Here is a 26,788-nt window from a genome sequence, read left to right as displayed (position 1 = left end):
AGGTAACAATGCTTCTCTAGGCAGGATAAAGCAAGTGCCTTCGTATATAACAGATGTTAAAATGTTCAAGAAAGATAGAAAAGTTCTAAGGCTTTAGAGTTTTTACTCATCTGTAAATTTCAGACCATCCGGTCGTCATAAGCAGTGCCATATGGAAGAACAGTGTATTGTGAGTCCCCTTAGAATAATTTTGAGGAGTATTCCGGAGCAAGCATAGTCTGCAGCCTTACCCCACACCTACTCTTCTCAGCTTGTGATCAGACAATATATTGAGCTGCCGTGCATATAGCCTGGGGGAAATGCAAGAGTCACTCACAGCTGTTCCATCTCCGGTTATGAGTCGCTCCTTCCCAGTCTCGTGGCTCAAGTCCCCATCTGTATACCAGATCACTTTAAGCTGGGACAGAAAGCCGTAGCTTCCGCTGTACCTGGTTTCTGTGTATTCCCTCCGGTCCTCCAACACAACTGCACTCCGCTCACCGGGATCAGCTGTCTCTTCCTTGGCATGAACCGGGGGTTGAAATTGTTTAGCCAAAGCTTGGAACGAGGCAGGAGCAGAGTCGGCCTGAGGCAACGGCTCATCAAGAGCAGTGTGGCGCTGTTCATCCAGACACAGCTCAGACTGCGTGTGGTGTTGCGGGTGCTCTCGATCCGGTACGTTGATCGGCTGAAGGTCCCCCAAGCAGGCTCCAATAGTCTGAAGGATTTCCGCTTCAAAGTTATTAAACAAAGCTTGTAACTTTAAGGATAGGGTGTCCATAGCAGAATTAGAATGATCCATGATAGACTTATGTAAGTCAAAATAGATTGTTACTCACTCGAAAATGAAAGCAGGTTAAACGTAGACAGCTATTATTGCTGTTCCTCCTGTTATTACAGGAAAATGGGGAGGACGCGATGAAGGCACAGGCCGTTAGTTAGCCTCCGCTACGCACATCATCAAAAAAGGTCTTACGGGCTAAATCTCATCAGAAAACAAATACAAAACTGCTCCACAGTATTTAAACTTCCCAGAGTACTGCTGTTGTAGTTAGAAGATGGGTCCAGAGAGCGGAAAATAGCGGATTCCCCAGCTCCTGTCATTAGCCTTGAAGAAAAGCAGCCATCTTAGCCGCTGTTCAGACACGCCCCCCCCCCCCCCCCCCAATCTTGGTTGTTTTTATTGGTAAGGCAGAACAGGGCTCTCATATTTGTTGCAACTAGAATTTAAGACTGAAACTCAATCTAACCCTAACAGATTTCCCAAGAAAATGATGGCAGTGTTTAGCAGGAGAACACCTGTTTGAACAGCTTCCGTACAAAATCTGGTCATGAAGGGATCTAAAAGTACAAAAAGAAAATGCTATAATATGTTACAGCATTTTATGATTACACTATTGCTTGTATATAAATGTGTGTTTAACCCCTGCAAAGGGATTAAACACATAATTAAAGTCAGCTCCAGAGCAGCAATGCATTGCTGGGAGCTAGCTGAGCATATCTTGTGAGCCAATGACAAAAGACAAATGTGAGTATCCACCAATCACCAGCTACTCCCCCCCCAGTATTGTAGGATATGTGCATATTCTTTTCAACAATGCATACTAAGATAACAAAGTACATTTGATAATATAAGTGAATTTAATAGTGTTTTAAAATTGTGTGTTCTATCTGAATCATGCAATTTTAATTTAGACATGACATTTTAATATATTTTTAATTTACATATATTACTAAATGTGTTTCATTCTCTTGTATGTTGTTGAACAGCATTCTTAGGGGGATATTTATCAAAGCCTCAACTTTGTTGCATTCGCCGGCACCAATACGCTCACTTAACATTGCGGCCTCGTATCTCAATACGCTCTCCTTAATTATGAAAAATGCCAGCAAAAAGACGCGCACCAAGTACGGGGCGATGAGAATTGGACTGTTGTTAACTAGCAGTCATCGATCTCGCGTCTATTCAGCTTTTTCCAAACTTTATACCCTGTCACTAAACGTCGCCACAATACTAAAATGTTTAACCCCTATCCCGCCACTCCCCGACACCGCCGCCACTAAATAAACGTATTAACCCCTAAACCTCTGGCCTTCCACATCACCACCACTAACTAAACCTATTGACCCCTAAACCGTCAGCCCCCCACATCGCCATAAACCAAATTAAGCTATTAACCCCTAAACCTAACAACCCGCTAACTTTAAATTAAAATGACAACATCCCTATCTTCAAATAAATTTAAACTTACCTGTAGAATTAAAATAAACTATTTTAAAATATTAATTAACCTACCCTAACTATTATACTACAATTAAATTAAACTACCAATTAAATTAACTAAATTACATATTAAAAAACACTAACCCTACTCAAATTATTTAAATATACTATTAAACCTTATTACAAATTACTAAATTACAGAAAAAAACAAACACTAAGTTACAAAAACAAACAAACACTAAATTGCGAAAAATAAGAAACAAATTATTAAAAATAAAAAAGAATTACACCTAATCTAATAGCCCTATCAAAATAAAAAAGCCCCCCAAAATAAAGAACCCGTAGCCTACAATAAACTACCTATGGCCCTTAAAAGGGCCTTTTGTGGGGCATTACCCCAAAGAAATCAGCTCTTTTACCTGTAAAAAAAATACAAACACCCCCCAACAGTAAACCCAACAGACCAACCCCCCCAAATAAAAAAACTATCTAAAATAACCTAAGCTGTCCATTGCCCTGAAAAGGGCATTTGTATGGCATTGCCCTTAAAAGGGCATTTAGCTCTTTTACATGCCGGGACCCTAATCTAAAAATAAAACCCACCCAAAAAACCCTTAAATAAAACTAACACTAACCCCCGACGATCCACTTACAGTTATTGAAGTCCCGCTTGAAGGATCCATCCAGCCGGCAAGAAGTATCCATCCAGGCAGCCTCTTTGATCTTCATACAGCCGGCAAAGTCCTCATCCAGGTGGCAAGAATTCTTTATCCAGACGGCATCTTCTATCTTCATCCATCTGGCGTGGAGCGGGTCCATCCTGAAGACATCCGATTGGAAAAGCCAATAGGATGAGAGCTGCTCCGCGCCGGATGTCTTCAGGATGGACCCTCTCCGCGCCGGATGGATGAAGATAGAGAATGCCGTCTGGATGAAGACTTCTTGCCACCTGGATGAGGACTTCGCCAGCTGGATGAAGATCGAAATCCACAAAGTTTGGTTTAGCACACCTTAGAAAAAGTTTAAATACATCTTTGGGAGTGCTGCCAATGAGACCAAATAATGAGTCACCTTGTAAGTGGGTGAGTGGCTAAGCGGAATATGGCCATATTGTGTGACTAAGATCCCAATTTTAATATAAAAGCATAGGTGTTTTATGCAGGCATTTAAAAATTTGATCTTTATTTGCAAGTGGATGTGCGCCAATACCCCTTGTTTTGTGTAACTATTTGGTCATACTGACAGCACTTCCAAAGATATATTTAAACTTTTTGTAAGGTGTGCTAAACCAAACTTTGTAAACTTGGGTGTGTGTATATATATTTATATATATATATATATATATATATATATATATATATATATATATATATATATATATATATACTGTTAAATTAATGTTATTAATTGTTATGACTTATGACAATAATGAAATGCAAATGATTGGTATTTAAACATAATATAGCACTCATACTTAGGGCCGGATTACACAACATTTGTTACCTATAGCAACAGTTTTGTACCAGTACTATATGTTCTTTGGTCGCTACTTATGACCACACGAACGTAGCAAGCGCAAAGGATTTTACTTACAAGCATTGTGTAATACGTAAGTGAAAATGTACTTACTACTTAACAAAACAAAAAAATCTACTTTTTCCTGTAGCTAACTCAGTTTTACTAACAATGTGTAATTCAGTCCTTAATTTGTTACAAAAAGAAAGTTGTATTTAAAAAAATTTATTAGAACATAGAGCAATTGTTTTGTTATATTTCATTATGAATTATAAGTACACTTAAAAATACTGACCCTGTGATAATAATAATGTGGAAATTAAGACTTAAATTAGAGTAAAAGTCTCAAGTCCGGTGCTACACCTAGTAAGTAATTAACAAGCTGAATGGAAAAAGAAAAAAGTATAGGGGCTAATAACACTCCTTCCTCAAGTAAGAGTAATGACATTAAAACATTAACTTTAATAATCCATATTAAAACATGGAACTAAACCCTGAATAACCCCACCAATTCCCTACAGTGCACACTAAAAGGTTTTGATTACCCCCCCCCCCCCCGTTTCCTCGCCCGTAACTGGAAGCATCTGCACCAGGGGTAAAGCGCACAAACCAGATACAATACAACAAATGCGTTTCGGCCTTAGTACATGCATTTGTCAATGTTTGGATAGACAAACTGAATCTCCAGTTCTGGTCCGGGTTCAGTTTAATCATCAAGGATAAGTGAGTTCTGCCAATCATGATTGTGGATATGACCGCGACTACCAATCATCCAACCTGTACTCGTCCTGTCCTCATACCTGGGGGTCTGTGGCCCATCTGTAACCCCCGACGATCCACTTACAGTTATTGAAGTCCCGCTTGAAGGATCCATCCAGCCGGCAAGAAGTATCCATCCAGGCAGCCTCTTTGATCTTCATACAGCCGGCAAAGTCCTCATCCAGGTGGCAAGAATTCTTTATCCAGACGGCATCTTCTATCTTCATCCATCTGGCGTGGAGCGGGTCCATCCTGAAGACATCCGATTGGAAAAGCCAATAGGATGAGAGCTGCTCCGCGCCGGATGTCTTCAGGATGGACCCTCTCCGCGCCGGATGGATGAAGATAGAGAATGCCGTCTGGATGAAGACTTCTTGCCACCTGGATGAGGACTTCGCCAGCTGGATGAAGATCGAAATCCACAAAGTTTGGTTTAGCACACCTTAGAAAAAGTTTAAATACATCTTTGGGAGTGCTGCCAATGAGACCAAATAATGAGTCACCTTGTAAGTGGGTGAGTGGCTAAGCGGAATATGGCCATATTGTGTGACTAAGATCCCAATTTTAATATAAAAGCATAGGTGTTTTATGCAGGCATTTAAAAATTTGATCTTTATTTGCAAGTGGATGTGCGCCAATACCCCTTGTTTTGTGTAACTATTTGGTCATACTGACAGCACTTCCAAAGATATATTTAAACTTTTTGTAAGGTGTGCTAAACCAAACTTTGTAAACTTGGGTGTGTGTATATATATATATATATTTATATATATATATATATATATATATATATATATATACTGTTAAATTAATGTTATTAATTGTTATGACTTATGACAATAATGAAATGCAAATGATTGGTATTTAAACATAATATAGCACTCATACTTAGGGCCGGATTACACAACATTTGTTACCTATAGCAACAGTTTTGTACCAGTACTATATGTTCTTTGGTCGCTACTTATGACCACACGAACGTAGCAAGCGCAAAGGATTTTACTTACAAGCATTGTGTAATACGTAAGTGAAAATGTACTTACTACTTAACAAAACAAAAAAATCTACTTTTTCCTGTAGCTAACTCAGTTTTACTAACAATGTGTAATTCAGTCCTTAATTTGTTACAAAAAGAAAGTTGTATTTAAAAAAATGTATTAGAACATAGAGCAATTGTTTTGTTATATTTCATTATGAATTATAAGTACACTTAAAAATACTGACCCTGTGATAATAATAATGTGGAAATTAAGACTTAAATTAGAGTAAAAGTCTCAAGTCCGGTGCTACACCTAGTAAGTAATTAACAAGCTGAATGGAAAAAGAAAAAAGTATAGGGGCTAATAACACTCCTTCCTCAAGTAAGAGTAATGACATTAAAACATTAACTTTAATAATCCATATTAAAACATGGAACTAAACCCTGAATAACCCCACCAATTCCCTACAGTGCACACTAAAAGGTTTTGATTACCCCCCCCCCCCCCCGTTTCCTCGCCCGTAACTGGAAGCATCTGCACCAGGGGTAAAGCGCACAAACCAGATACAATACAACAAATGCGTTTCGGCCTTAGTACATGCATTTGTCAATGTTTGGATAGACAAACTGAATCTCCAGTTCTGGTCCGGGTTCAGTTTAATCATCAAGGATAAGTGAGTTCTGCCAATCATGATTGTGGATATGACCGCGACTACCAATCATCCAACCTGTACTCGTCCTGTCCTCATACCTGGGGGTCTGTGGCCCATCTGTAACCCCCGACGATCCACTTACAGTTATTGAAGTCCCGCTTGAAGGATCCATCCAGCCGGCAAGAAGTATCCGTCCAGGCAGCCTCTTTGATCTTCATACAGCCGGCAAAGTCCTCATCCAGGTGGCAAGAATTCTTTATCCAGACGGCATCTTCTATCTTCATCCATCTGGCGTGGATCGGGTCCATCCTGAAGACATCCGATTGGAAAAGCCAATAGGATGAGAGCTGCTCCGCGCCGGATGTCTTCAGGATGGACCCTCTCCGCGCCGGATGGATGAAGATAGAGAATGCCGTCTGGATGAAGACTTCTTGCCACCTGGATGAGGACTTCGCCAGCTGGATGAAGATCGAAATCCACAAAGTTTGGTTTAGCACACCTTAGAAAAAGTTTAAATACATCTTTGGGAGTGCTGCCAATGAGACCAAATAATGAGTCACCTTGTAAGTGGGTGAGTGGCTAAGCGGAATATGGCCATATTGTGTGACTAAGATCCCAATTTTAATATAAAAGCATAGGTGTTTTATGCAGGCATTTAAAAATTTGATCTTTATTTGCAAGTGGATGTGCGCCAATACCCCTTGTTTTGTGTAACTATTTGGTCATACTGACAGCACTTCCAAAGATATATTTAAACTTTTTGTAAGGTGTGCTAAACCAAACTTTGTAAACTTGGGTGTGTGTATATATATATTTATATATATATATATATATATATATATATATATATACTGTTAAATTAATGTTATTAATTGTTATGACTTATGACAATAATGAAATGCAAATGATTGGTATTTAAACATAATATAGCACTCATACTTAGGGCCGGATTACACAACATTTGTTACCTATAGCAACAGTTTTGTACCAGTACTATATGTTCTTTGGTCGCTACTTATGACCACACGAACGTAGCAAGCGCAAAGGATTTTACTTACAAGCATTGTGTAATACGTAAGTGAAAATGTACTTACTACTTAACAAAACAAAAAAAATCTACTTTTTCCTGTAGCTAACTCAGTTTTACTAACAATGTGTAATTCAGTCCTTAATTTGTTACAAAAAGAAAGTTGTATTTAAAAAAATTTATTAGAACATAGAGCAATTGTTTTGTTATATTTCATTATGAATTATAAGTACACTTAAAAATACTGACCCTGTGATAATAATAATGTGGAAATTAAGACTTAAATTAGAGTAAAAGTCTCAAGTCCGGTGCTACACCTAGTAAGTAATTAACAAGCTGAATGGAAAAAGAAAAAAGTATAGGGTCTAATAACACTCCTTCCTCAAGTAAGAGTAATGACATTAAAACATTAACTTTAATAATCCATATTAAAACATGGAACTAAACCCTGAATAACCCCACCAATTCCCTACAGTGCACACTAAAAGGTTTTGATTACCCCCCCCCCGTTTCCTGGCCCGTAACTGGAAGCATCTGCACCAGGGGTAAAGCGCACAAACCAGATACAATACAACAAATGCGTTTCGGCCTTAGTACATGCATTTGTCAATGTTTGGATAGACAAACTGAATCTCCAGTTCTGGTCCGGGTTCAGTTTAATCATCAAGGATAAGTGAGTTCTGCCAATCATGATTGTGGATATGACCGCGACTACCAATCATCCAACCTGTACTCGTCCTGTCCTCATACCTGGGGGTCTGTGGCCCATCTGTTGAATGCATTGGTACATGAATCACAATCTTTTAATGTACACTTTAGGGGATTGTTGGGGTTATTCAGGGCTTAGTTCACTGTTTTAATATGAATTATTAAAGTTACAGCTTACTTGAGGAAGTGCTATTAGTCCCTATACTTTTTTCTTTTTCCATTTAGCTTGTTGATCTCATTATGAAAACAATTGGTGTCTGAAATGACAAACCATGGATAATGCTTCCTTAAAATTTTTAAATTAAACTTAATATTTTCAGCAATAAATTTGTATTGTAATGTGAGAAAGATCTTTTTAAGTTGATATTTGTTGTGATGTGCTATTCGTTAAAGGGATATGAAAGTCAAAATTAAACTTGCATGATTCAGAGTATGTAATTTTAACCCCTTAAAGACGAGGACGTGCCAGGAATGTCCTACAAAAAAAACACCCTTAACGACCAAGAACGTTCCTGGCACGTCCTGTGGGGTTTGAAGCTCTGTAAGCAATCCTGATAGCTTCCAGCTGCTTCCAGGCTATTGCAGTGATGCCTCGATATTCAGGCATCACTGCAATATCCTTTTTACCCTACCGATGCAGAGAGAGACACTCGATGTAGACATCTGTCTGCCCTTGCTTGGATCTGGTCCGCAAGTGACGCGGTTGCAGCAGGGGTGGGGGCTCTGCAGTTAGTCGCCAATTCGTTAAAACTAGTTACAATCAATTGAAAGGAGGGAGGGAGGGATAAAAAGTGCTGGGGAAGGGATCTGAGAGGGGGAGGGTGGGTAGGGTATTGAGGGGGGGCAGCTACACTACAGAAAATGTAATTTTTTAATTTTAAAAATAAAAAAACAATTTTGGGGGGCAAATTGGGTACTGGCAGACAGCTGCCAGTACCCATGATGGTGGCAAATAGGTAGAAGGGGAGGGTTAGAGAGCTGTATGGGGGGTATCAGGGAGGTTGGGGAATAAGGGGGGATCCTACATAGCAGAATACGTTTTTTGTTTTTTTTTAAACTTTTATTTTAGTACTGGCAGATTTTCTGCCAGTATTTAAGATGGCGGGGACAATTGTGGGGTGGGAGAGGGAAGAGTGCTGTTTGGGAGGGATCAGGGGGTGGGATATGTCAGGTGGGAGGCTGATTTCTACACTAAAGCTAAAATTAACCCTGCAAGCTCCCTACAAGCTACCTAATTAACCCCTTCACTGCTGGGCATAATTCACGTGTGATGCGCAGCAGCATTTAGCGGCCTTCTAATTACCAAAAAGCAATGCCAAAGCCATCCCAGAGAAGCATTTACAACCATTTGTGCCCTAATTGCACAAGCTGTTTGTAAATAATTTAAGTGAGAAACCTAAAATTTGTGAAAAAGTTTGTGAAAAAGTGAACGATTTGATCGCATTTGGCGGTGAAATGGTAGCATGAATTATACCAAAATGGGCCTAGATCAATACTTGGGGTTGTCTACTACACTACACTAAAACTAAAATTAACCCTACATGCTCCCTAATTAACCCCTTCACGTGTGGTGCGCAGTGGCATTTAGCGGTCTTCTAATTACCAAAAAGCAACGCCAAAGCCATATATGTCTGCTATTTCTGAACAAAGGGGATCCCAACCATTTGTGCCATAATTGCACAAGCTGTTTGTAAATCATTTCAGTGAGAAACCTAAAGTTTGTGAAAAAAATTGTTAAAAAGTGAACAATTTTTTTTTATTTGATCGCATTTGGCTGTGAAAAGGTGGCATGAAATATACCAAAATGGGCCTAGATTAATACTTTGGGATGTCTTCTAAAAAAAAATATATACATGTGAAGGGATATTCAGGGATTCCTGAAAGATATCAGTGTTCCAATGTAACTAGCGCTAATTTTGAAAAAAAGTGGTTTGGAAACAGCAAAGTGCTACTTGTATTTATTGCCCTATAACTTGCAAAAAAAGCAAAGAACATGTAAACATTGTGTATTTCTAAATTCAGGACAACATTTAGAAACTATTTAGCATGGGTATTTTTCGGTGGTTGTAGATGTGTAACAGATTTTGGGGGTCAAAGTAACAAAAAGTGTGTTTTTTTTCCATTTTTTCATCATATTTTATGTTTTTTTATAGTAAATTATAAGATATGATGAAAATAATGGTATCTTAACACCGCAGAAATGCAAAAATAGCCTTGGTCCCAGGTGGTCAACAAATGGAAACGTGGTCTGGTCATGAAGGGGTTAAACAACTTCCCAATGTATTTTTATTATCTAATTTGTTCAGTTCTCTTTTTGTATCCTTTGTTGAAAAGTATGCCTAGGTAGGTTTGAAGCTGCTGATTGGTAGCTGCACAAATATGCCTCTTGTCATTGGCTTACAGCTAGCTCCCAGTGGTGCATCACTGCTCCTTCAGCAAAGGATACCAAAAGAATAAATTAGGTAATAGAATGAAAAATTAAAGTTGTTTAAAATTGTATGAGCTATCTGAATCATAAAAGAAACATTTTGGGTTTCATGTCCCTTTAACATATATAGCAAAACCGAGGGTTTTGAAGATAATTGATTTTCTATCTAAATGCAGACCGATGTTGATGAAATTGTTGCGGCTAATAATTTGTAAATTATCGTTGTTTTTCAGAGATCATCTTTATTACGTAACCACAATGTGGTGAGTTTGAAAGAAAGAAAGAAAAAGTCTGAGTGCACGACGTGCAGGTGATTTGGTCGAATCTCTGAAGATTTTCAAAGCAAATGACTGCTGGCTGCAAAGTGAAAGACAGAATACTATGTGCGCTATATTAATGTTAACAACAAACACGTTCCAAATCATTGTTTGTTTGTTAGTTTTTTATTTAAAGGGACAGTAAAATCAAAATTAAACTTCATGATTCAGATAGATCATAGAGTGTAAAAAAAAATTCTAATTTACTTTTTACTATTTTTATACTATTATCAAATTTACTCTGCTCTCTTGGTATCATTTGTTGAAGAGAAAACCTAGGTAGGCCCAGGAGCAGCAATGCATTGTTTGGACCTAGCTGATGATTGATGGATACACATGCAGTATTTCCCTCTTGTCATTGGCTCATCACTAGCTCCCAGTAGTGTACTGCTGTTTCTGAGCCTACTCTTCAACAAAGGATACCAAGAGAACTAAGAAAATCTGATAATAGAAGCAAATTGGAAAGTTTAAAATTGCACGCGCTGTCTGAATCTTGACAGTTTAATTTTGACTTCCCTATCCCTTTACTTTTCAGTTGGTATAGACATAATTTGGTAAAGGCAATAAAATGTTATTACATGTGACAGATTTGTTTCCAATATGGAGCTAGTTTACTCTTTAGTTTTTCTTGCACAGATGTGTAAAATGTATGCTTCTCTCTATGTACTGTATTGTAATATATGTAGAAATAGATTTGATCCATAACAATCTCTTGACAGAAGCTCTGATTCAGGCATTTTACTAGAAGAGCCAATAGTGTGCGAGATCTGCTGGCACTCTACAAATGAATGATAATAATGATAACAATAGAACATTTCTGTCAAATGCTATCAGTCTCATATGTGCCACTCACTTTGGAATATCAAGAGATTAATTGATAACAAAAGTCCTGAATTAAATTGGTCAACGTTTTTTTATTTTCTTGAATATTTTCAACTTTGGGTAGCTCTTTACATATTTCAGCTTTTGTTAAAGCTTAAAGGGGCATGAGACTAAACTTACATGGATCAGGTAAAGCACGAGAAAAAAACTCACATTTACGGTTATTTAATTTGCTTTGTTCCTATGCATCCTTTGTTTAAGAACATACCTAGTAAGGCACAGGAGTGTTTACATGTGTTAGCAGTCTATGACAACAGTGTTTCCAACAATTATTGCAATGTTATACGTTGTTGCAAAAACTTCTGCTATAGAGTACTAAAGAAACATGCATGATCATGAGCCTATCAAGGTATGTTCTTCAGCAAAGGATACAGAAAGAATGAAGTAAATTTGAAAGTCACATCCTGACTTTCATTTCCCTTTAAGGGTGACTGATTTGCTCTTAGGGAGCTCATGCTTTGGTAAAATTCTAATCAAAATTTTTTGCCTCATAATAGTCATTAGATTTTTTTGTCAGTTCTGCAAACAATTCATTCCATGTTAAATGTTGCATTTTCCTGCCTATACTGAACATTTCTAATATCAAGATCCGTTTGTAAATTCAAGTATATAAATGTAAAGCCAGATAGTTTGACTTTGTGGTACTTCTAAAAGCCTAAAGATAATACAGTTGTTTAAATCTAGATGGCATGCAAGGAAAAAAAAACCTCCAGAAAGTTACATAGTTTATATAACCCATCACACATTTTCCATTGTTTTTCGGCACTGACATGTGTGCGTACATATGTATTTATGTATTTACAGACCTATATATACACACATATAGTCACATAGATACATATACACATACACACACACACACACATATATATATATATATATATATATATATATATATATAAGTGCATTGGAGCCCTTTACAGTCAAGTAGATGAAAACATGAAAAAGCATATTTATGCAATATTCATATTTAATAAAGGGAGAGATTACAAGTGGCACGGTTTTTTAATTTTTTTTGCTATCGCAAAAACTCAGCTAGAGTTAAGCTTTTTGCACTAGTCGGGTTACATTCATATTACAAGTTAAAAAAAATTTATTTTGCACAAGCGGTAACCCGAATAGCGCAGAAATACTAATTTAAGTTTTCACATGTGCATGTATTCCACCATAGAAATAAATGGAGAAAAAAACAACAACACCCGAGATCGAGTAAACACAATCGCATTTTCGCATTCCCCATAGAAGTCAATGGAGAGAAAAACCCAATGCGCAAACAACATAGCATATTCGCATTAGCAAATGTGAAATATTTACAGAAAATACATAGTTAAAATCTTTATTAAATATAAATATTGCATATTTATGTTTTTACATCTCTAATTCATATATATATATATATATATATATATATATATATATATATGTACATAATGTATTTATATGTGTATATATGTATTGACAGACATATATACACATAACTATATAATATATATGTACACATATATAGACATATCTATATACATCTTTAGCAATGTATTTGTATGTATCTCTATGTTAAAGTACTTTGGCAACTTTTTTTTTCCTAACAAACTGAGATCTCATATCTTTGAACCCTTATAACTTTTTTGTGCAATATTTTTTTTAAAAGATTTTTTTAGTAGACAGTGTTATTGTGAGTGTAACTGTACTTTATAATTTGTTTTTGAAGTGTTTTGTGCAAATTTTTACTTTTGGAAAACAGTTAATCACAGCTCTGAGATCGCAATTTTGCGAAATTAAAAAGGCTCACGAAAAGATGAGATCACTTGCGCAAAACAGTTTGTGCCTCACCTGTAATCTATCTCAAAGTGTTAAACTATGTATTTATTGTAAATATTTGACATTCCAATGTTATTCACATATGGGGATATGTTCTATATATTTTTAAATAGATATTCATATACAGTATATATATATATATATATATATATACATACAGTATATATATATATATATATATATCTGTATATATCTATACTTAGAAACAAAACAAAACAGAGCGCTATATAGAGGAGTGCTACACAGAGACAAATGACCCTCACAGTAGTACAGATGGATACAAAAATGGCTAGTCTCTTGTAGATTCCTATACAAATGTATTCACCGAATGAGCACTCAAAAAAGTTACTAGTTAGCTAGGGGTGCTTGTAAAAGTTTTTTTCGTCAGATTCTCAAAGTCTTAGTGGAGGTAGATCTTCATACTGTGTACTCAGTGGTGCAGCTGATGTTAGCCGGACACGCACAGTGCTTGATCCGTTTGGTAAATATGCAAGAAAAAAGAACAAAGCACAATTCACAGTACTGTTTAATACAACAACACACACATCTGCTAAAATTGCACTTACAAAAAATAAAAATAAAAAATCTTATTACAAATGTGAAAGTCTCCTATTTAAGCACAGCGTCCTTATAACTCCTCCTCTTGAGCTGCCCGCAGCCAGAGAGACAGTTAACAAGATAGATCCTTTGCTTCCATCACTGGATACTCCGCCAAACCATTCGCTTAAGTTGCTAAGTTTGTATTTATTTTAACTATGTAGACTAGTTAGTAAATAGTTATTAACTATTTACTAACTACCTAGTTAAAATAAATACAAAATTACCTGTAAAATAAAACCTAACCTGTCTTACAATAACACCTAACATTACACTACAATTAAATAAATTACATTAGTTAAATACAATTAACTAAATTACAAAAAAATTAACACTAAATTAGACAAAATAAAAAAGAAATGATCAAATATTTAAACTAATTACACCTAATCTAATAGCCCTATCAAAATAAAAAAGCCCCCCAAAATAAAAAAAAACCCTAGCCTAAAGTAAACTGCTAATAGCCCTTAAAAGGGCCTTTTTGCGGGTGTTGCCCCAACGAAATTAGCTCTTTTACCTGTAAAAAAAACATACAAACAACCCCCCAACAGTAAAACCCACCACCTACACAACCAACCACCCAAATAAAATCCTATCTAAAAAACCTAAGCTTCCCATTGCCCTGAAAAGGGCATTTGAATGGGCATTTCCCTTAAAAGGGCATTTAGCTCTTTTTCTGTGCCCAAACCCTAATCTAAAAATTAAACCCACCCAATAAACCCTTAATAAAACCTAACACTAACCCCCAAAGCGCCACTTACAGTTTTTGAAGTCCGGACATCCATCCTCATCAAGCCAGGAGAAGTCTTCATCCAAGCTGCAAGAAGTCCTCAACAAAGCCAGGAGAAGTCTTCATCCAAGCGGCAAGAAGTCATCCTCCAGGCGGGCGGAAGTCTTCATCCAGTCGGCATCTTCTAGCTTTATCCTTCTGACGCAGAGTGGCTCCATCTTTAAGACATCCGGCGCGGAGCATCCTCTTTTTTCGATGGTTCTTGAAGAATGAAGGTTCCTTTAAATGACGTCATCCAAGATGGAATTCTATCAGCCAATCGGAATTAAAGGGTAAAAAATCCTGTTCCAATCAGCCAATAGAATGCAAGCTCAATCCTATTGGCTGATTGAATTGATTGCATCAGCCAATAGGATTTTTTACCCTTTAATTCCGATTGGCTGATAGAATTCTATCAGCCAATTGGAATTTAAGGGATGCCATCTTGGATGACATCATTTAAAGGAACCTTCATTCTTCCAGAACCATCGAAAGAAGAGGATGCTCCATGCCGGATGTTTTGAAGATGGAGCTGGTCAGAGTCGGAAGGATGAAGATAGAAGATGCCGTCTGGATGAAGACTTCTGCCCGCCTGGAGGACGACTTCTTGCCGCTTGGATGAAGACTTCTCCCGGCTTCGTTGAGGACTTCTTGCCGCTTGGATGAAGACTTCTCCCGGCTTGATGAGGATGGATGTCGGGTCTTCAAAAACTGAAAGTGGATCTTCGGGGGTTAGTATTAGGTTTTATTAAGGGTTTATTGGGAGGGTTTTATTTTTAGATTAGGGTATGGGCACAGAAAAAGAGCTAAATGCCCTTTTAAGGGCAATGCCCATCCAAATGCCCTTTTCAGGGCAATGGGGGGCTTAGGTTTTTTTAGGTAGGATTTTATTTTGGGGTTGGTTGTGTGGGTGGTGGGTTTTACTGTTGGGGGGTTGTTTGTATTTTTTTTACAGGTAAAAGAGCTGATTTATTTGGGGCAATGCCCAGCAAAAGGCCCTTTTAAGGGCTATTTGCAGTTTAGGCTAGGGTTTTTTTTATTTTGGGGTGGCTTTTTTTTATGGGGCTATTAGATTAAGTGTAATTAGTTTAAATATTTGTAATTTCTTTTTTATTTTGTGTAATTTAGTGTTTATTTTTTTTGTAATTTAGTTAATTGTATTTAATTAATGTAATTTATATAATTGTAGTGTAATGTTAGGTGTTTGTGTAAGACAGGTTAGGTTTTATTTTACATGTAAATTTGTATTTATTTTAACTAGGTAGTTAGTAAATAGTTAATAACTATTTAATAACTACTCTACCTAGTTAAAATAAATACAAACTTAGCTGTGAAATAAAAATAAAACCTAAGCTAGCTACAATGTAAGTATTAGTTATATTGTAGCTAGCGTAGGGTTTATTTTACAGGTAAGTATTTAGTTTTAAATAGGAATTATTTAGTTAATGATAGTAAGTTTTTTTTAGATTTATTTTAATTATATTAAAGTTAGGGGTGTTAGTGTTAGACTTAGGGTTAGGTTTAGGGGTTAAGAACTTTAGTATAGTGGTGACGGTGACGTTGGGGGCGGCAGATTAGGGGTTAATAATATTTAACTAGTGTTTGCAATGCGGGAGTGCGGCGGTATAGGGGTTAATATTTCTATTATAGTGGTGACGGTGTCCGGAGCGGAAGATTAGGGGATAATCATTTTATTATAGTGTTTGCGATGCGGGAGGGCCTCGGTTTAGGGGTTAATAGGTAGTTTATGGGTGTTAGTGTACTTTGTAACACTTTAGTTATGAGTTTTATGCTACAGATTTGTAACGTAAAACTCATAACTACTGACTTTTAGATGGTGGTACGAATCTTGACGGTATAGGTTGTACCACTCACTTTTTGGCCTCCTAGGCAAAACTCGTAATATCGGCGCTATTTTTTGAAAGGTGCAGTATTTACATTGCGTTATGGCCAAAAAAGTGTGCGGTACACCTATACCTGCAGCGGTAGTGAAAAAGCAGAGTTATGAGGCTTTTTCACTCATAACGCAAAACTCGTAATCCAGCCGAAAACTAGAGCAGAATAAATTACAGACAGGTATATAGTTACAGCAGAGGAAAGTAGATTAAACACATATAACACAGGAACAAACAATAACCCTCTTGATTAATAAAGGGTTAATATGGCACTCATGCAAGACTGAAAATAAAAATGATATATGTAAAATTACCCCAGACTTGCTAAATAAGCAGTAAACATGTCCCAATTTTAGCAAAAGTGAGGAATACATAAAAAAAAAAAACTTCCAATGTCAAAGAAATAAAATATAATTTAGAATCAATCATAACCCCTCTGGACCGAAACTTAATATTGAAGCTATAAAAAGATGACCACAGAAGAAAGATAGAGAAAAGCTAAGCAGAGAGTAGGCGCCAAGACCGACAAGAAAATGAGTTAACACCCTTTCTCCTGGGTCCAAAAAGTTTTGTGTAACTAATATACGGCTAGATTCTGAGTTTTGCGTTATGAGGGGTGCGGTACTAACTTGCAAGTTATTTTCACCGCTCACTTCCCTACAGCGCTGGTATTAGAGGTTTGCAAAAACCTGGCGTTAGCAGGCAAAAAGTGAGCGTAGAGCAAAATTGAGCTCCATACCACACTCCAATACCAATCTGTGATGAGCTGGTTTTACATGCTCGTGCACGATTTCCCCATAGACATCAATGGGGAGAGTCGGCTAAAAAAAAGCCTAAGACCTGCAATAAAGGAGCGTAAAGTTCCGTAACGCAGCCCCATTGATTCCTATGGGGAAACTAAATTTATGTTTACACCTAACACCCTAACATAAACCCCGAGTCTAAACACCCCTAATCTGCCGCCCCCAACATCGCCGGCACCTACATTACACTTATTAACCCCTAATCTGCCGACACCGCCACCACCCACCTACACTTATTAACCCCTAATCTGCCGCCCTCAATGTCGCCGCCACCTACCTACACTTATTAACCCCTAATATTCTGCCCCCGACATCGCAGACGCCTACATTATACTTATTAACCCCTAATTTGCCACCCCCAACGTTGCCACCACTATACTAAAGTTATTAAACCTTAAGTCTAACCCTAACACCCACTAATTTTAATGTAATTAAAATAAATCTAAATAAAACCTACTATTAATAACTAAATCATTTCTATTTAAAACTAAATACTTATCTATAAAATAAACCCTAAGACAGCTACAATATAACTAATAGTTACATTGTATCTAGCTTAGGTTTTATTTTTATTTCACAGGCAAGTTTGTATTTATTTTAACTAGGTAGAATAGTTAGTAAATAGTTATTAACTATTTACTAGCTACCTAGCTAAAATAAATACAAAGTTACCTGTAAAATAAAACCTAACCTGCCTTACACTAACACCTAACCTTACACTACAATTAAATAAATTACATTAATTAAATACAATTACCTAAATTACAACAACAAAACCCACTAAATTACACAAAATAAAAAAGAAATTATCAGATATTTAAACTAAATACACCTAATCTAATAGCCCTATCAAAATAAAAAAGCCCCCAAAATAAAAAAAAAACCCTAGCCTAAACTACCAATAGCACTTAAAAGGGCCTTTTGCGGGGCATTGCCCCAAAGAAATCAGCTATTTTACCTGTAAAAAAAATACAAACAACCCCCCCAACAGTAAAACCCACCACCCACACAACCAACCCCCCAAATAAAATCCTAACTAAAAAAAACCTAAGCTCCCCATTGCCCTGAAAAGGGCATTTGGATGGACATTGCCCTTAAAAGGGCATTTAGCTCTTTTTCAAGTGCCCAAACCCTAAGCTAAAAATAAAACCCACCCAATAAACCCGGAAAAAGCCTAACACTAACCCCCGAAGATCCACTTACAGTTTTTGAAGACCCGACATCCATCCTCAACGAAGTCGGCAGAAGTCCTCAACGAAGCGGCAGAAGTCTTCATCCAACTGGGCAGAAGTCTTCATCCAGGCGGCATCTTCTATCTTCATCCATCAGGCGCGGAGCAGGTCCATCTTCAAGACATCCGGCGCGGAGCATCCTTTTCAATCGACGTCTTCTTCCGATAGTAATAGTAGGTTTTATTTAGATTTATTTTAATTATGTTTAATTTAGGGGGTGTTAGGGTTAAGGGTTAGACTTAGGTTTAGGGGTTAATAAATTTAGTATAGTGGCGGCAACGTTGGGGCGGCAAATTAGGGGTTAATAAATGTAGGTAGGTTGTGGCGACATTGGGGGCAGAAGATTAGGGGTTAATAAATATAATGTAGGTGTCTGCGATGTTGGGGGCAGCAGATTAGGGGTTAATAAATATAATGTAGATGTCGGGGCGGCAGATTAGGGGTTAATAAGTGTAAGATTAGGGGTGTTTAGACTCGGGGTTCATGTTAGGGTGTTAGGTGTAAACATAAATTTAGTTTCCCCATAGGAATCAATGGGGCTGCTTTACGGAGCTTTACGCTGCTTTATTGCAGGTGTTAGGCGTTTTTTCTGCCGCTCTCCCCATTGATGTCTATGGGGAAATCGTGCACAAGCTCGTACAACCAGCTCACCGCTGACTTAAGCAGCGCTGGTATTGGAGTGCAGTATGGAGCTCAATTTTGCTCTACGCTCACTTCTTGCCTAATAACGCAGGGTTTAGGAAAACCTGTAATACTAGCGCTGTAGGTAAGTGAGCGGTGACAATAACGTGCAAGTTAGAACCGCACCCCTCATAACGCAAAACTCGTAATCTAGCCGAATGTTGGTAGAATTTTAGTTCCATGTTTTTTTCCCCAAAATTAAGACCAAAAATCTGTGGTTTTAAAAAGGTATAATTATCCTTCTGAAGTATCTTATGTAATGATTTAATTCATGGTATTCATTTAAGAAAGAAACATTAAAATATCCTCATGCTACAGAGAAGAAGGTGAGGTGATGCAAACTTTTGGCGAGATTGAAGCAGCTTCATTCTTTCAAACGAGTAAGCTTCACAACTTTTTTGACTTTGTGTGATCATTTTGAAGCTCGCTATTGTAAATCGTAGAAATTGTAGCCAATTTCTTCTGCAAGATATTAATATCATGCACAGTTATTGATTCTAGGCCAAAATTGTGCAAAATTAAAAATCCTTTCTGTTTGATGAATTATGAATAAACAATATATATATTAACCACACACAGGGAGAAAAGTGTTCAACCAGGAATGAACAATAGCTAAGTAGCTTGTTCTTTGGCAGGTCACCACCTGGGAGCAGTCTCTTTTACCCAATTGTGCCTTTCACAGAGGAGGACTTTCCTGAATATATCCATCTGATCCCACCTATAAAGGATGATTCAAATGAGAAATAAGTGGCAATCTTCCTCTGAATGATGAATATGGCAACTGCAGACAATCATTTCTTTCATACAGGTGGTGAGAATCTACAATCCGAAACCCCAAGAGCTCTATAAAACCCCTATCACCTCACAGGTACCTTAGTCTTGACTTTGCCTCCGCTGGAGGAAGGTTAAGAATGAAGATGTGCATATGATTCTTCAGTGAGAGGGGATTTCAGTCTATGTTGAGGCCTGTTTTCCCCTTAGAGTACAGTGTTTGTAAGAGGTATGTTTATGAGGTATGGTTAGTGGCTTGTCTTTTGCCTCCTTCTATGGATCTACAATATACTCTTGTTCCATAACCTCTGCTGATTATGTTTCAGTACTGGTACTACTTTCTACTGTTTGTTTACTAGTAGATGAGTGTGTCACAGAATCGGAAGGGGTTCCCTTACTTGGGGGGTCACTGCACGGCCATCGTGACGAATGGGGATGTGCCCGCATATGTGCACGTGCGGGCCTCGGTGTTCATGCTGGTGTTGGCGCGGGTACCGGGTGGTACGTGCGTGCGCACCAGGGGCACGCACACGTTCTCCTGATGTCACGGCAGCGCTGTAAGAGTTCAGAGGTTACTTCCTGTCAGCTGAATCTCCTATTGGCTCCTAAGGTTTTAGTATTCATGTTTCCATGGCAGCAGGGGGCGTTCCTGGTTTTTATGGTCCTATAAAGCCTGGACAGTCCTCTAACTCAGTACTAGGTTATTCTGCCTGTTTTTTCCATATAGTTAGTGATCCTATGACTGCACTTACCCAGCAATTGGCGCAAATGACACAGGCCATACAAGAACTTCAAGCAAGCCAAGAGACTTTATTACAAAGAGAGAGAGCTAGATAAAGAAGGGCTGCTGAGGCAACTCCCTTACCCCCATCTCCACCTACACAGCCTCCACGTTTTCATGAAGCTGCTGCCTCGGAACCTACTATTGCTATGCCCGAGAAGTTTTCTGGTAAAAGGGAGGAATACCGTACCTTTATTACCTTCTGTGTGTTACTATTTTCTTTGAAATTAGTACTTACCCGTCTGACTTAATTAAAGTACGCACTGCAATGTCATTGCTCACTGGACCTCCACAGACATGGGCCCATCAGTTGCTTCATAAAAATAGCCCTGTGCTGTCTACATGGAAGTCATTCGTGGCTGCGATGAATCGCTCATTACTCCATATGGTGGACGGGAGCACTCTTAAGATGGGTCCTGTTTCTCTGGAGTCACATTTAACAGTTCTCTGGATAGGGGATAAACATCAAGAAGGAATCATCTGGGATCTTGTTTCTTCTCAGCTATTTCCTGTCATTCTAGGAATTACATGGTTAAAAAAACACAATCCTATCATTAATTGGGTAACGGTCAGGCTATTCTTCATCTTTTTGTACCATCAATTCTCTACAAACTCCTTTGCCTTCCACTCTCATGGTAACTACTACATAACCATCCTTCTTACCCCAGAAATATAGAGAATTCTCTGATGTATTTGAGAAAAAAGGAGCTGACATCTTACCACCTCACTGGTCTTATGACTGTCCTATCGATCTATTACCAGGTGCTCCTCTGCCTTATGGATTAATTTTTTCTTTATCTGAACCTGAGTCAAGATAAAAGAATACATATGAGTGAGTACACCTCTGTTGTGAATCTCAACTCTACTGCACCTTAAAAAGACATTAGTTCCTCCAAATGTCAAAAAATAAAGAGATATGATGGCGGAGCCAGCTACAGAGGCAGCCAGACGTGTTCTCCTGAAGCTCCTAGCTCTTAGATATAATTTCATAATTTAAACTATACATAAGGAGCCCAAATCTCTCCTTTGTGACTATAGTAAATAAATACCATTTATTGGGCTTTTAAGAAATCTAAAAAGGAGTTAATTAACAAATCTGAGACGGATCCAGCTTCATAGGTTTTACCACGCGGACTCCCCGGGAGCTACATACTTCTAACAATATGGCTGCTATGGAGGCCTTAGACTTATGGGAACAGCGCACCCAACATCTTCTAAAACTGAAGTTTCAGAACATGAAAGAGGATTTAATGCTACTAGCCTCTGCCTTCCTGCAATTACCGGAACAGCAAGCAGCGGACACTGATTCTGTCACACGTAGCAGGTCTTGTGCTGCGTCCGTGATCAGACTACAGGAGGTAACGGATATACCCTCTGGCACACTTACTCCAGCTTTCAGATATCATGAACCGAGACGAGAACTAGACTTCCACCCAGAACTGACTAAGCTGCCGGATACAGACACTGAAGCGATAGTGCACAGAGAAGCCCTCACCGCACAGGATGACATGCTGCCTATGTTGATAATGGCCGCTTATAACACCCCAGCTCAGCCTCAAGCCAGCGCTCCGCTATACGGGAGCAGTTTTTCAAGGTACACACAGCCCAGTCACATACCTGGGAAAGCACCCTATCTTCTGAACGATGCCAGCATTAGAAATAGTCCTCAGACACATGTGACTGCAGCTCAGACTTTTCCGCTGGGCGAATCAAGCCTTAATATCCAGCCCTCTCTTGCAGGCGCATCAAGCAGCACTCTCAGAGTACTTAGACCGGACCATGGAGGACTTGTAACTTCTTTAGTGACAGCCGCATCGCAACTGAACAATGAAGTTCAACCTTCTCTGGGACTCAGAATTACAGTTGGAGTAGGTTAAAGTAACTGAGGACTCTGCAGGGAGCCAGGGATAGCTGTTTAGGTTATCTGAGACTCTCCTATGCATTATCATTACAGACGCTCATTTATACCTTTCTAGCCATGTGAGTCTCTGCTCTAACATTTCTGGTATATGGGTTTGAATATCTATGATTTATGTGTCAGCTTCTATATCTTACAGCTTAATTTACAATATCCCGGAGATTAGATCTCTCAACTAGCATCCTAAATATTTTCTCACTGTACTCTTTTGTGTAAATCTTTGCCAGAGTTTAGGGTATAGCTTCTGAGCTAGCAAATCTACTACACCCTAGTTTACATGTTTAGCTCTCCTATAAACCCCCATAACATATAATTTACTATACTTTTCTCTTCAGTTTTTGCCTTCTTTCAATGTTATTCCTAAGGTTCTAATGTGATTAACACAGTTGAAAGTTTGCCTTGTGAATGCACAAAAGCTTTGCTCATGTAACCTCCTCTATCAGTTTAAATTTGCATTCATGCAAGACACGTGGGAGATCATATTTAAGGACTTCCATATGGTCCCCCCTATATTGCTCCTGTATTGTTTTTCTCTTCCCATGCTATCTCTATCAGAAATGTTTACTGTATGCTGTATACTCTGTTATGTAATAGGAAACTCAATTTACAGGGAGAGTATCCTGATAGCTTTCTTACAATTCACTATTTTTATGCCATGTAGGGTTAAACTACCTGCTAAAATAGAAAGTTAGGAACGGTATCTCCCCCACCCTTTCCCGCCCTGTCTGTCAGGGCGGGTCATACCCAACTTCCCTTTCCCGTCTGTGTCCGGTGGAGACAACAACCCCTGGGGGGAGAGACAAATTCTATCCCTCACCTATAGTAGCTGTAACATTAAGGTCCTGATTCCAACTTAATATCACTTTAAAGCTTTCACGTAGCCTCTATGAGAGACCTGCTAGAGCCTGCTGCTCAACACCTATTACTATATACCCTGACTAATAATTAAAAAATCTTACAACTAGGTATAACACAATGTGTTCAGTTCTAGCCAGGACACGGCTCTCAATATCCACATTAATGGCCCCCAGCTCTAACTGCAGTCAATATTTTTCTTTATACGCCTAGGTAATGTTATATTGCATTTTGTGCAGCCATATGGGCCTTTTCTTTCCTTACTCTAGCTCATCCGAAGGGGTCCCGTCTCAGTAACCGAGGTACTACCTTCTATATATACCATATGGCGTAGTTTTGCCCTTATAGTAATGTTAGGCTATATGTATAACAGCTAGTCTAGTTTTCACGCTGAGAATTAAAGATGTCTTAAGCAACTAAATCACTCCAGGCTTCTCACATCAGAGATTATAAAACAGCCCACTACAAAGCCACTATAAAGACACTTCATCTAGCATGAGACTCTGTTTATCAATAATGTATTTTTAGGCCTACAGGTATTAATATCTACCACCCTAGAGACTTTGTCTTGGTTGAATGTACCCATTATCCCGTGTTGTGTAAGTCTCTACAAATCCACGATGGCCGAGATTGGGTAATATTTAGGTATGCACCAGCAAGTCCCCCCCCCCTTGCTCTTTAGACTTCAAATATATAGTTAGAGTATTTATCAGGTTTGACCGCCTCCCCTTCTATACTTATCTATTCTTATACCAGTTGCATTCCATATAGTGAATCCTATCATAGCTCCGCCACCCCCCCATATTGGGTCCTATACCCATTTTCCTTAAACTCAAGCGGCTCTTGTCCGCTGTAATCTTTCCTTCTCTCACAATATTCTTGTTAAGTTATATCCCTACACCGATACAGATCCCATGATTAATCCAAACATTCTCACCAGCTACTAGTTAAATGTATCTTCTACCACCAGTAGACTAGCAGATCTCTCACCATATTATTACTCAAAACTCACTTCAGTCTCCAGGGAGTAGTTTTATTGTCCTGTCCCATTATGAAACAGGGATATAACTTTGTTAACTTATATTCATAATATCCTATATAATATTAAAAAGAGACCCTACACTTCTTCCTGAGCAACCCCACCTTCAAGTTCTCCAGCAGAAGAAAAATTACGTATGTGGAAAGGGCAAGCTAATTTTTATCATACCAATATCTAAGATCTATTGTTTACCTTCATATGTTTGTAATTCATATGCACACACTCTTGTGGAGTTGTTTTACTTTACTCTGTTCTGTTTGTCTCAATAAAAAATATTCAATAAAAAAAAAATAAAAAAGCAAAAAAGCTGGTTGAAATGGATATACTTATACCTTGAAATAAATAAAAGTGAAAGGGAATAATATATGAGGTCACAATAGTGTATAAACACTTGTATGTGTGAATAGCAAATGAGGGTCCTATTGTAAATTATGTAGCGTGATAAGCGTGATTGCAAATAAGGTCACTTAACCAATGAGGTATACAAGTGTGTGTATCAAACACTCTGAATAAGGTGATTAAAATGGAAAAAAAGGTTTTTTATATAGAAAGATAAATATAAAATATAAACATATAGAAGCATTTAAAATATATAAATTATATAAAAGACATTCCTAATATAATATCAGGAAAGATGGTCAAAAGAGTAATGGTAAAGTGAACAATTTTTTGTGACAATAACTATAACAACGATAATTTTAACAACGATAATTGGCAATATTGTTTAGCAAACTATCTAGTGTAGCAATATTTGTCTACATGTTACAATGTATTCTAAGCACTGTTGGCAGTGTTGAAATGGTAAGCTCAAGCTTAAAAAAGATTTTAAAATATAAAAAAATATAATAAAAAATATATATCTCACTGCAGTGGATAAACAAAAAACACACAGAGTATAAGTGGTTTTTAAATGTAACTCAAACTTTGACTTTAGGTAATGTTTTTCATGGCCAACTAAAGGTGAGTTACAGAGTTCCATTTGGTAAAAGAGACGTTAAAAGTGTACCTGTATGGCTATCTATGTATGAAGCTTTGTTTGAAGAGGAGCTGTTTCAGAGTATAGCTGTAAGGCAATCTCTGTGTCCAGGCAGTTTGTATGCAAAGAATAGTTAGGCACAGTTCTTAAAGCCGTTTCTTGTTGGTTATGAGAAGCCAGTGATATAGTTGATTCAGGCTGTTTTTTAGCTGATTCCGGTGGTAATAATGTGTGTCCCTTAGGTTGCTATTAGTAATAGTTAGATAACCAACCAAAAATACAAGTTTTCTCTGTTGGCTGCTAACGCAGCTTTAAGTGGAAAAGGTGCAACTGTTCTCCAAGTCCAGGCGTTTAAAAATAAATCATATCCCGGTTGTTGCAATAAATATGGGTATAGCTGTTTCAAAGCTATCTTTCAATGGGCAAATCTACACATTTCGGCCGGGGGCCTTTATCAAGATCTACGAAATGCGTAGATTTGCCCATTGAAAGATAGCTTTGCAACAGCTATACCATATTCATTGCAACAACCGGGATATGATTTATTTTTAAACGCCTGGACTTGGAGAACAGTTGCACCTTTTCCACTTAAAGCTGCGTTAGCAGCCAACAGAGAAAACTTTTATTTTTGGTTGGTTATCTAACTATTACTAATAGCAACCTAAAGGACACACATTATTACCACCGGAATCGGCTAAAAAACAGCCTGAATCAACTATATCACTGGCTTCTTATAACCAACAAGAAACGGCCATACAGGTATACTTTTAACGGCTCTTTTACCAAACAGAACTCTTTAACTCACCTTTAGTTGGCCATGAAAAACATTACCTAAAGTCAAGGTTTGTGTTTCATTTAAAAACCACTTATACTCTGTGTGTTTTTTGTTTATCCACTGCAGTGAGATATATATTTTTTATTATATTTTTTTATATTTTAAAGTCTTTTTTAAGCTTGAGCTTACCATTTCAACACTGCCAATAGTGCTTAGAATACATTGTAACATTTAGACAAATATTGCTACACTAGATAGTTTGCTAGACAATATTGCCAATTATCGTTGTTAAAATTATCGTTGTTATATTTATTGTCACAAAAAATTGTTCACTTTACCATTACTCTATAGACCATCCATTCCTGGTATTATATTAGGAACGTCTTTTATATAATTTATATCTTTTA

General features: G+C 37.8%; 1 protein-coding gene across 2 annotated transcripts in view; it reads left to right on the top strand.

The window, feature by feature from the left end:
• LOC128660913 (ras-related protein Rab-10) overlaps positions 1-13,886 on the top strand; it is a 207,349-nt gene extending 193,463 nt beyond the window's left edge. For both annotated transcript variants that reach the window (XM_053715006.1, XM_053715005.1), the window contains one exon: positions 10,506-13,886. In XM_053715006.1, the coding sequence (XP_053570981.1) occupies positions 10,506-10,586 (81 nt within the window). In that variant the 3' untranslated portion in view covers positions 10,587-13,886. The remainder of the gene's footprint in view (positions 1-10,505) is intronic.
• Positions 13,887-26,788: the final 12,902 nt, after the last annotated feature.

Source organism: Bombina bombina, chromosome 5 (genome assembly GCF_027579735.1).
Source record: "Bombina bombina isolate aBomBom1 chromosome 5, aBomBom1.pri, whole genome shotgun sequence".
NCBI lineage: Eukaryota > Metazoa > Chordata > Amphibia > Anura > Bombinatoridae > Bombina > Bombina bombina.
This window is presented reverse-complemented; position numbering and strand designations above follow the sequence as displayed.